The 12500-nt window shown below is 47.0% G+C and overlaps 1 protein-coding gene across 7 annotated transcripts in view; it reads right to left on the bottom strand.

Moving 5' to 3' along the window:
- Positions 1-12500, bottom strand: part of LOC147025338 (carnitine O-palmitoyltransferase 2, mitochondrial-like) — a 138984-nt gene that overhangs the window by 122448 nt on the left and 4036 nt on the right. The window contains exon 1 of one of the 7 annotated variants that reach the window (XM_085886216.1): positions 6081-6506. The exons of 5 other annotated variants lie outside the window; for them this stretch is intronic. In XM_085886216.1, the coding sequence (XP_085742342.1) occupies positions 6081-6109 (29 nt within the window). In that variant the 5' untranslated portion in view covers positions 6110-6506. Of the gene's footprint in view, positions 1-6080; positions 6507-12500 lie in introns of those variants that run through there. One more of the 7 variants, XM_085886217.1, reaches the window with a different exon arrangement.

A 12500-nucleotide genomic window follows, 5' to 3' on the forward strand; every position in this document is an offset into this window, starting at 1 on the left:
CCACTCTCTCATGAAAGTATAAAATGCTTTGAAATGTAAAATTGTTTCAGTGCAAGTACCTGAGGAAGTATTAGAATCTCAGTGGCTTGTACTCCTTGGAACTGACCAAGTACCAAGTTAGAATAAAACTGTCTGATGTAATGTAGAAGTGAATTGAATCAGGTTGGTCTAACTTTTAAATAAAGTAAGAATAAATGAAATAGAAGATAAAAAATATCGCATTCAATGGGGATTCTTAAGTCCATTGTATGAGGGTGAAAAGTGTATGGTGTATAATTAGAAAATAAATTACTTCACAAGGAAGGACTTGTGTGGACATCGGTTTTCAGTGTTAATGGGTTTTATCTAGGATTTTATAACCAAATCGGACAAATGTTAAACTCTGTCTGAAGTCAAATAGGATTCCACAATCGGCCAGGTAGAATCATTCAACGATCACAACAAGGTGGGTTTAAAAAATCCATAACAGATTCACAAGTCCTTGGCCACCTTCAGCCACTGGTGAGTTCAGGATTTCCGGTTGCAGCCAATGCTTTCCAGACTAGAAGAAACGAGTGATGCATTTCTGTATGTTGTCCACGATGTCTGCTGGTGGCTGTAGGGCAAGAACCTTGTTCCATAACGTTGAGGTGACCAGACTGTTGATGACTAATACCCTGCCTTGGTAGGACAGTTGGCAGAGTAAACTCTTCCATTTCAGTAAAATTAGTTCCATGCGTGCCAACAAACCCAGTTATGCCTCACAAAATCGTCCGGACCAAGAAACACTCCCAAGAAGCTTATCCCGTTACTTTTCCAAGAAATATTGCCAGGGAGACAAGGAGGGAGAGGGAAAGGGGGTGGATAAGGGAAAGGTAGAGGGTTGGAGCCACAGTGCTTCTGTTTTACTTTTCTAAAGTATACTTTTCTTTTTTCTTTTCTAAAGATGATACTATCATCTAAAGATGATACTTTTCTAAAGAGATCCAAGGTACTCGTCATCTTAACAATGTCTTCTGCATGATTTATGCAGACACAGATGTCATTTGCATAGGCAGTGCTTTTTAAGGGATTATATTAGTTCCCATAGTGACACCAGATAAGGATTTACGAAGGGTGTTTAAGAATGGTTCAAGAGAAAGAGTATACAATATTCCTGAAAGAGGGCAGCCCTGCCTCACCCCTCTCCCAACCCCAAATGGGGGTACAAGTTCATTGTTTATTTTTAACAAGGCCATTATGTTTGAATAACATAACTGTATATGTGATAGAAAGAGGGGGGCCAAAACCAAAAATTTTTAAAACTTCAAAAAGGTATGTGTGAGAAACACAGTCAAATGCCTTCTCCTGGTCCAAGAAGACCAGGCCACAACTTCCATGATTTATCTCACAAACATCAATTACATCTCGAATAACAGAGATACTATCCTGGATATTACGCCCGGGGACACAGTAGGTTTGGTCCATGTGTATAATATCCTTCAGTAGAGGTGAAATACCTCAGTAGAAATCAGTAGAGGCCAAAGCTTTAGAGAGGATTTTATAGTCTGTACACAGCAGGGACACTGGCCTCCACTGTGAGATGAGCAAGGGATTCCCTTTTTTAGGAATCAAAGTAACCACAGCTCTTCTACAACTTAATGGGAGTCCATTCTTCTCCAGGCTCTCTTGGAAGACCAAAAGCAATTCAAGTCCAATCAGGTCCCAGAATGTTTTGAAGAACTCTGCTGGTAGACCATCCAGCCCAGGTGATTTCCCTCCATTCAGGCTCTTAAGGGCAACAGAAAGTTCCTCGACTGTGAGTGGAGATTCTAAATCCATCTTTTGTCTGGGGGATGGAACACTAATACCATCTGCCAATTGAGAAACCATTTCAAAATCAACATCTTTTTCCTGGTAAAGTTTAGAGAAGAAAAGTTTTGCGTCATTCATTATTTCTACCGGGTTAGTAGTGACCAAGTTATCGGGTCTTAAAGCAGTGGTCAGAGAATGAGGCGATTTGGATTCAAAGTCAAAGAAAAACCGGGTTGGGTTATCTAAGAGATGAAGGTGTTGAAAGTGTAATCTCGTTAATGCTCCTTGGGTATGGTTGGTGATTATACTTTTGAGAAGAGACTTTTTCTCATGCAGTCTTAGTTTTTGTTGGGGGCAAGGTGGGTTTTTAAGTTGCTTTGAATCTGTAGAATTTCTTTCTCCAGTTCCTCTTTTATTCTGCATTCTACTTGTGTATTTAAAGAGCAGAAATGTTGACAGAAATTTCGAATTTGGACCTTTATGTTGTCCCACCATAACCGCTGGTCTTTAAATTGGGGCTTAGCACCTACTAAATTGGACCATACACTTTGAAAGGCACTATTAAAAGAGAAGTTGTCTAATATGGAGATGTTAAGTTTCCAAAAAGAGTGGCGATTTGGAGAAGACCCTATTCGGTAGCACGTGGTGATAAGGTGATGGTCTGAGAAACCAGATGGAGAAATTATTGTGGTAGGTGAGAGGTTAATAAGGGGTGAGTTTATGTAAAATCTATCCAGCAGGGCGAGGGCCACCTGATTGTTGGAAACTTTACTCCAAATAAACTGATGGGTGTTTGGATTTTGTATCCGCCATATGTCTTGAAGACTAAAATCCCTTATGTCAGACAGCAGTCTGGCTGATCCGGGGTGAGGTTCTGCACCATTCTGATCGCGTGCAGGCTGAAGGGTGCAATTGAAGTCACCTCCCATTACGATGCACTTTTGCAAATCGAATTGCCTCATGTAGAGTCGTAACCTTTTGAAGAAACTTCGGCGGTCTGTGCTCTTTGAAGGAGCATAGACATTTATTAAAGTAAATTCAATATTATTATCAACAAAATCCAGGGAAGCAAGATAACCTGGGATTATTTCCTGAAATTAAAGTTGTCGAGGGCAAAAGTGCAGACTAAGCAGAAAAGCAACTCCTGCTGTGCGAGAGTTGGAATCACTAAAATAACCGGTCTTTTTCATCATTCTATTCCAAACACTGTGAGATGCTGGAGTTGAGTGGGTTTCTTGTAAAAAAAGCTACATCTAATTTCTGTTGTTTAATGAGGTTGACTACTTGGAGCATCCGAGACTGGCTTGCTCCACCATTTATGTTTAGGCTGCCAAAGATCGCCATGGTGATAAAGAGGTGGCAAGCAAAGAAGTGCCCGCAGGTCATCATTTCATTTCCATTTTAGCTTTAACAATGTGCTTTTTAAGCCTACTGTACTGTGATTCGGTGAAATGGTAATCATTAGGTCGATGAATGATACTTTTTGCTGTTTCAATACAACCATGTAAGTCAGAAAAGTATTCCTTTATATCTACGTCTTTTCCTAAATGTATGATTTAGGAATTTAAGTATTTGCGATGGGGAGACATTAGGAGTACTATTTGTAGGGATTTCTTCGATGTTAACTGGTTCTCCTACTGACATGTCAGAAGCACTATCTGGAAAATTTTCAATTTCTAATTCACAAACTGTGTTTAAACTCTGTCGTATACAGGTATCAGGTTGTTCTGTTTTCGACGTGGAGGGGAGGGGTGAGGGAGGATCTGATTCCACCTTGAGTAATGTAGAAGGGGGTGGCGGGGGGGAGTGGGAGATGGAGTGAGGGGAGGGGGGAGGGTGGTTGTATCAGCGTCTGCCTCAGGTTTTTCAGGATACGGTTTTTTCAGAGCTTTGTCACAACACTCAGGTATGACTTCAGGGGTATTCGATGGAGTAATTTCCACCATTGAGGAGTCGTTGGTGGTTAACTCGTGGCACGATTGGGGGGTTCTGGAGACAGTTTTTAATTCTTTCTCGGTAAGATCATAACATGGTTCAATTCCCTTATCAGAAGCAGGGATCTTGACTGCAGTTTCCTTAATTTTCTCTCACCCCCTTCACCTTGATCTACCAACAGGGGGTCCATTTCATCATTGGAGAGTGACTCATACCGATTTGTCATTGACACTGTGTCACATAAGCCCGGAGTTATTTCACTCACAGCCAAAACCACTTTTTTTCGTTAGTGGGTTGTCATTCCGATACGTTTTTCTTTTCCTTAATAAGGGAATAGTTGTAAACCCATCCCAAACAGTTGAGGTATGCTCTGTGTCCTTCGGGTCTGATGTTTCATTCTCTGAGACTGTAACAGCGTCGTCGGTGCTAACAGGTGGGGCCGTATTAGACGGAACAATAGTATCCTCGGCTGTTGGGGATGCAGTTTTCGGGCAGAAACGTTTTCAATGGCCGAAACCATTGCAGTTAAAACATTTCAGTGTTTCCGTCGACGCGTACACCTGGTACTTGTGACCCTCTATGCGAAATTTAAAGACCACATTAAGCACTTTATCGACGTTGGACGAGGGAAGCACAATGTACGCCTGTCGCCTGAAAGACATCACGTGTTTAGCCTGGTCGTTCCTGCATCGCAAAGGTAACATTGTAATCTGAGAGACTATGGTCCCGAATGCAGATAATTATTTTACCAGTGCTTCATTCTGGATGAAAGGTGGGACATTACTGAGTACAATTTTGGTACTAGTTGTGGCGAGAGGGGAGGCTAAGATGAAACAACCATTTTCAGTTGATACTCCCGTCGAGACGATGTCATGTACTAAATGATCGTCCGATACAAAAACAACTACTCGTTTATTCATGCGAGAAGCTGCGCAGACTTTTTCAAACCCAACCATATTACCAATGGCAGGAACAATGTCATCAACACTGACCACATTAGGAGGAATGAACACGACGCCATATTTCCTCGTCAAGGCCTCATAGGCTGCATAGCGGAAACGTGTCGACATTCTTTGATTTCAAAGAACGGAAGTAAGGGGAGGGGTGAGGGAGGGAATGAGGGGAAAGGTGATATGACCGCTCAGATGTGTGTCTCGCCGAAACAAAAAAAACACACCCGTAATATAGGTAAACAGGAACGCACTCGATAACAGAGTAGGCTACTGGCTCGAAGCTTACCTATACCACAAGCTGTGGGCTCTCTGTCTCTCTCTCGTCCCAAAGAAAAAAAGGGGAAAGGTAAGGGAATGAAAAATATAAACACAAAACTGTCATTAACCATGCGGGGAAAAAGGGTGGGGGTGAGTAACGAACTCAAACAGGGTGGGGGGAAGGGAGGGGACGGGGAAAGGAAGGGGAAGGCGAGTCGAGAAGAAGGGGGGGTGGGAGCAGAAAGCGGAGGGGGAAGAGGAAAAAAGACGATGAAAATATTAAACGACAGGGGAGAGAATAACACTGGACTCACAACACAGAGCAGGAGCCTACGGCGGCCATGACACCGTGCCCAGAAAACAAACCACCAGCAGGGGGAGACAGAGATATATAGAGAGAGAGAGAGAGAGAGAGAGAGAGAGAGAGAGAGAGAGAGAGAGAGAGAGAGAGAGAGAGAGAGAGAGAGAGAGGAGAGAGGAGAGAGGAGAGAGGAGAGAGGAGAGAGGAGAGAGGAGAGAGAGATATTGTTTCGGGGCAGGGCATTGGCCACGAGCACGACCGCAAGATGGAGCTGCAGAGTCAACTCGACCGATCACCCAGAATTTAGATCATACTTCTTCAGAAAACTCCGGAGAAGTACGGGTCCCTTTTTGGACCAAAGTTCGCCAATATACAGACCACGTGGGGAAGGGTCGATTGCCAATTTCAATAAATACCCACGTGGTCCAACTTCCCGGGGAAATCCACCCTCGACCGCTCCCCTAAGGAACGAGCCGCTTATGGTACTCATTCCATGTGCGATCCGAGCGCTTTGATCGCCGAGATCCGTCGGTCCCAAATATCCCGTTGCAACGGCCTGGCTAATTTTCAAGCATGCAGTACGCGAAGCCAATGAAAGAATAGACGCGAACGAGCTGAAACATTCAACAATCGGGGTATTTATTCACAATTGGGGATGAGGGGAGCACATAAGGGCAGAGCTAAACCGAATATTAATATGCACGTATCTACAGGAAGGCACTTAACAATTCACTACTTACTATAATGGCGCCACAAACACACATACGCACAAACCCAAAGAATTGGACCAAAAATGGTCTTTATTAAGGTCTCCAGCTCGGATGGAAAGGACGAGCTGAAGACCAGATTCTGCCTCGGACCTGTCCACCTCATGTAGTCTTCGAGCCATTCAGACCGGGCACCAGTGAGGGCGAGCTGAATCCAACCACCGCGAGCCGCGATCAGCTTCCTGAGCTTCAGCGGATCCCCTTGCGCTCCGGAACACGCGCAGGTGAGACGAGGCGCCGATCCTTCCCAATCCGCTGTGTCAATTCCCCTGAAGAACCACCAACCACCTTACGAACAACCACCAACCAAGTAGAGCAAAAGAACCGAACCAGAACAGAGCGAACAAGACCCACGAACAAGAACCAAGAAGAACCAATTTCTGTCTCTCTCTTCCCTTCTTATCCCTCCTGGGCGCGGCTCGCTTCCAGCGTGACTCATTCACCGTCGGTGGGGGCTGTCACATCCCATTTCTTGGAGTCCACCGAGCGAGCCAATTCATGTCCATATGAGGGAATGGAATTCAGTTTGCTCAGCGTTGGGTGGAGGCTGTCGCATCCCATTTCTTGGAGTCCCCCAAGCGAGCGAGCTTTTGTCAGGTCAGGTTCGATCTGTGACCTGCTACAGGTACCATGTAAACCTGTACTAACCTGTTCCATGGTCGGGTTGTCGGCGACTAAACCGTCTCCCCCACCAGGTTTTCTGGTGAGGAGGGTGTTTGGATATGGACACCCAGCAGGATTAAAAACAAAACCTGTCAAAGGGCGGAGGAGCTCCTTGTGAGCCAACGGCCATCCATATCTAGTGCCCAACTGTGTCTGCGGACGTCCTCCTGCAGTTGGGTTACTTCTTATTAGGAGGTTGGTGGCAGGATTTGCACTCCAGCCACCGTAAAACGCTTCATTCCGCAAAACGCAAAAACGCAAAAAAATCTGAAAACCCACTCCGTGGGAGTACCTCCTGTGCAGCTTCCCTTCGCAGGGCAGCTCACCGGATGATGGGATTGGGGCAAAGCCTTCGGGACCCCCAATCTTTGATAGGAGGGAAACCACGGGGTAACATCCCTGGGTCAGATTGCGGGAGAGTGTGTCGGAGTGGTGCTGAGGTGTCGTCCACCAGACGGCGGTCTCCTTGGGTTAACCTGAGGCGGTCCCTTCGGGTGGGTGCCTGGAATGTCCTATCCCTAAGAGAGGATGATCACCTGTCTCTGTTATCATCTGAGCTCAAGCGTTTGGACATCGGGATTGCAGCTCTCTCTGAGGTTCGGAGACCGGATTGCGGCGAGATAATGGTGGGTGGTTACACCTACTATTGGTCTGGTCGCTCTGATGGTTACCATACCCAAGGAGTTGCTGTAGCTGTGTCCAATAAGCTGACCCCAATGATAATTGAGGTAACACCGGTCAACGATCGTATTATGAGATTAAGGATTCGTCACTCCTTAGGTGTCATTTCCCTGGTCTCTATTTATGCTCCGACTGAGGCGAGTGATCTTACCGTGAAGGATGCATTCTACGCCACACTCGAGTCTGTGGTTGATCAGTGCCCCAGACGAGATACACTTCTAGTCTTGGGGGATTTCAATGCATCGACTGGAACTGATAGGGATGGCTATGAGGTGTGTGTTGGTCCCCATGGGTCAGGAACTATGAACCAGAATAGCACTAAGTTCCTTGACTTTGCAAGAAGTCATGGACTTAGGGTGGCTGGTTCATGGTTTCAGCGCCCGCAAGCTCATCGCTGGACTTGGTATTCCAACGCTGGCGGTGTGGCAAAGGAGATTGACCATGTCCTCATTGACGGTCGTTGGAGGATGATCCAGAACTGCAGGGTCTACCGGAGTGCTCAGTTCCTCAATACTGACCACAGGCTTGTTGTAGCAACTCTAAAGCTGCACCTTAAATCCTGGAGAATGGTACCATCCCAGCCTAGGCTGGATGTTGCCAAGCTCAGGGATGAGAGAGTAGCTGAGGAGTTTGCGAACAGGCTGAGTGGACACTTGGGGGGTCTGGGTGCTTTGGGGGGTCCTGAAGAGTTGTGGAGCACCTTCAAGACCACCGTCCTTGATGTTGCCGGTGGATGCCTTGGAGTTCACCGCAGGGCAAAGAAGAATTTTGTCTCTCAAGGGACACTGGATACCATTGACCAGAGTCGCAGGGCCAGGCTGAATGGCAGAGCTGAGCTGTTCAGGGAGCTGAGGCGTAAAACTGTACGTGCACTGAGGGTGCACAAGGAGGCCTATGTGCGAGGAATCTGTGAGGGGGTAGAGCATCACCTGTGGACAGGTGATTCTCGTCCCGCTTACAGGGGAATTCGCGCATTACGTTCATCCAAGCCCATCCCTCGGAGCACTGCAGTTCGAGCAGAGAGTGGTAGGCTCTTGACAGAGGAGTCTGAAGTGAAGGCCCGCTGGGCCGGTTACTTTGAGCGGTTGTACCAGGCTGATCCCCCAGCTGTCGAGTTGGACGTCAAGGGTGTTACAATCCCTGTTGCTGACCCTCGAATCAACTGTGGTCCACCATCGCTTGTGGAAACACGGGCTGCGGTGAACCAGTTGAAACGGGGCAAAGCTCCAGGGATCTGTGGCATCCATGCTGAACTTCTCAAGGCTGGTGGAAATGCTGCACTCGCGTCGTTGCATGCAGTTTTGTGCTCTGCCTGGAACACAGGCATCATCCCAACTGACTGGAAGAGGGGCCTTGTTGTCCCTCTCTGGAAAGGGAAGGGTGATCGCCAAGACTGCAACAACTACCGAGGGGTGACGCTGCTCTCAGTGCCGGGCAAGGTCTTTGCTCGGATAATTCTTGATAGGGTTCGCCACCATCTGCTTGAGCACCAGCGTCCAGAGCAGTCAGGCTTTACACCAAAGAGGTCAACGATTGACCGTATCCTTGCACTTCGTGTCCTCACCGAACGCAGACGAGAGTTTCGGCAGGGGCTGCTTGCAGCCTATGTTGATCTCTGTAAAGCGTTCGATTCAGTGAATCGGGATGTCCTCTGGAGGATTCTTGGTCTTCGTGGGGTGCCACCGAAACTGATCGATCTGATGTCTGAACTCTACTCTGGTACTGAGAGTGCTGTGAAGTGTGGTGGTACCGCCTCTGACTTATTTCCAGTTGTTACTGGAGTTCGTCAGGGATGTGTACTTGCCCCCACACTTTTCAGCACTTGTATGGACTGGATTTTTGGGAGGATGTCGGAGAGATCAAGTTGCGGTGCATCGTTTGGCAATGTCAAGATCTCGGACCTTGATTTTGCAGATGATGCAGTCATCTTTGCGGAGACTTTAGACATCCTCTTGGGGGCCCTCGAGGTGCTGAATGAGGAGTCGGAGCCGTTGGGATTACGGATTTCTTGGGTCAAAACAAAGATCCAGGCTTTCGGTGACATCTTGGATGCTGCTGTCCTGTCTGTGTCTGTTTGTGGTGAGGATGTTGAGGTCGTGGATAGATTCACTTACCTTGGCAGTGATATTCATGTCTCCGCAGGTTGTGAGCCGGAGGTCAATAGACGTCTGGGTCGGGCCTGGGGAGTCGTGGATTCACTGGATCATGGGGTGTGGCGCTGCCGGTACCTGTGCGGGAGGACGAAAGTCCGAGTCTTCAGGTCCTTGGTACTTCCAGTCTTGCTCTATGGGTGCGAGACTTGGACTTTGACCAAGGATCTGAGACGGAGACTTAATTCCTTTGGTACCAGGTCTCTTCGGAGAATCCTTGGCTATCGCTGGTCGGATTTTGTGTCCAACGAGCGGTTGCTGAGAGAGACTCGGATGAGATTTGTTACCTGCATAGTCCGTGAGCGTCAGCTGCGGCTGTATGGACATGTGGCTCGTTTTCCTGACGCTGATCCTGCTCACCAGATTCTCTCAGTGAGGGAGTCTCATGAGTGGAGGAGGCCAGTGGGCCGACCACGTGCCTCATGGTTGCAGCAGGTTGACCATCATCTCAAGGAGATGGGGATGGGCCTGGCATCTGCCTGGGGGATGGCCAGACGGAGGCCCCTGGAGTACCGGCGGAAAGTGGACGCAGCGACGCGCTGTTCTGGCACATGCTCCCATACCTGACCTGACCAGTGAGGGCGAGCTGAATCCAACCACCGCGAGCCGCGATCAGCTTCCTGAGCTTCAGCGGATCCCCTTGCGCTCCGGAACACGCGCAGGTGAGACGAGGCGCCGATCCTTCCCAATCCGCTGTGTCAATTCCCCTGAAGAACCACCAACCACCTTACGAACAACCACCAACCAAGTAGAGCAAAAGAACCGAACCAGAACAGAGCGAACAAGACCCACGAACAAGAACCAAGAAGAACCAATTTCTGTCTCTCTCTTCCCTTCTTATCCCTCCTGGGCGCGGCTCGCTTCCAGCGTGACTCATTCACCGTCGGTGGGGGCTGTCACATCCCATTTCTTGGAGTCCACCGAGCGAGCCAATTCATGTCCATATGAGGGAATGGAATTCAGTTTGCTCAGCGTTGGGTGGAGGCTGTCGCATCCCATTTCTTGGAGTCCCCCAAGCGAGCCGATTCATGTCCATGATAGGGAATGGAATTCAGTTCGCTCAGCGTTGGGTGGAGGCTGTTGCATCCCATTTCTTGGAGTCGTTGTTATCGTTGGTGTTGTTGTTATCGTTGGTGTTGTTATCATTGGTGTTGTTATCGTTGGTGTTGTTGAATAAAAGAAAACCCTGACTATCAAAATAACTCCACAGCACATTTACATTTATTCACCCATCAGACAAGGGGATGGATTCAAACTAGAAACACATACTTATCGAAATAACTTAGCTATAGTAGCCTGAATGTCTGTGTGCTCATGGCTTCTGGATTCGCAACAATATATGTATATGTATATATATATATATATATATATATATATATATATATATATATATATATATATATATATATATATATATATATCTATATATCTATATATCTATATATCTATATATCTATATATCTATATATCTATATATCTATACATATATATATATATATATATATATATATATATATATATATATATATATATATATATATATATATATATATATATATATATATATATATATATATATATATATCTTCTTCTTCTTCTTCTTCTTCTTCTTCTTCTTTCGGCTGCTCCCGTTAGGGGTCGCCACAGCGGATCATCCGAATGATCCACATAGTGATTTAGCACATGTTTTTTTACGCCGGATGCCCTTGCTGACAACCCTGGTCGCCTCTTACGACACAGGGATATGGTACACCTATTTTAACTGGGATATACACCGGCCCAGTATACTGCTACTCATTTCGACAACCACGGAAGGATGACAGGCTGAGTCAACCCCTGGTGTATTAATTCAGTGGCCCAACGGGGCTTGAACTCAGGACCTTTTGGATCCCAAGCCGCTGCCCTAACCACTGCGCCAACAGCAGGCATATATATATATATATATATATATATATATATATATATATATATATATATATATATATATATATATATATATATATATATATATATATATATATATATATATATATATATATATATATATATTGTTACGGCTATGGAAATTCTCAGAACAGCATAAAGGATATCCCCAGGATCAGTTATATCGCGAAGTGCGTGTTCGGTTAGATTTCCACACCGTTGTTTAAAGGGGATTATCCGTGTGGACAGGGCTGTGATCTTTGACATAGCCGTTTTTCTTTCACTATCGTTATTTTGGATCAACCGCTTCACAACAACCACCTTAACCACAACCGCTAAACCACACCACCATCACGACCACCACAAAATGCCAGCCACACCACCATTCCGACCACCACAAGCACCTCCACCACCAACATCGCTCTCAACAACCACTTCACAACCACCACCTTCCACCACCACAACCACACGCGCCTCTCAACAAACCACGCCATCCTCACCACTTCCCCAGCAACCGTCAACATCTCCACACCACAAACATCACCTCACCTTCGTCTCCGAATCGACGCCATCTTTCCGCCAGCAGCGGCGAGATCCGATCAAACGGCATTGCTGCAGGCGGAGGCAAGGGTTCCCTCGCCATGCAGCGCCGATGACTTCCACAATGTCCGCTTTCCGCACAGAAGTCAGAGGTCAGAGGCAAGGCTTCTCTCGCCGTGCAGCGCCGATGATTTCCACAATGTCCGCTTTCCGCGCAGAGGTCGGAGGTCAGAGGTGAGAGTGCGGAGATCAGATCTCGCCTTACTAGCCTTATAAAAGGCCACACAGAGCGCCAGTTCAGAGTCTGGAGAGGTCGGGGGTCAGTGTGTGTCTCGCTGCTGATCAGCGAGTGGAAGTCTGGAGAAGCCAAGGAGCTGCATGGAGGACTGGGCTCGTGTCGGAGTCGGGAGCTTGGAGCTTGCAGTCGGTGGAAAGTCTGGGCGTTGCGAAGGAGATGCGAGCTAGAGGAGCACCTTATCTGTTGTGCCGTGCAAACCACGCGTTTGTGTGTAGAGAGCAGGAGAGAGCTCGCCGGCCGCTGAGCAAGGCCTGGGCT

Source organism: Eptatretus burgeri, chromosome 6 (assembly GCF_056783735.1).
Source record: "Eptatretus burgeri isolate ZD-2024b chromosome 6, Ebu_testis_v1, whole genome shotgun sequence".
Lineage (NCBI taxonomy): Eukaryota > Metazoa > Chordata > Myxini > Myxiniformes > Myxinidae > Eptatretus > Eptatretus burgeri.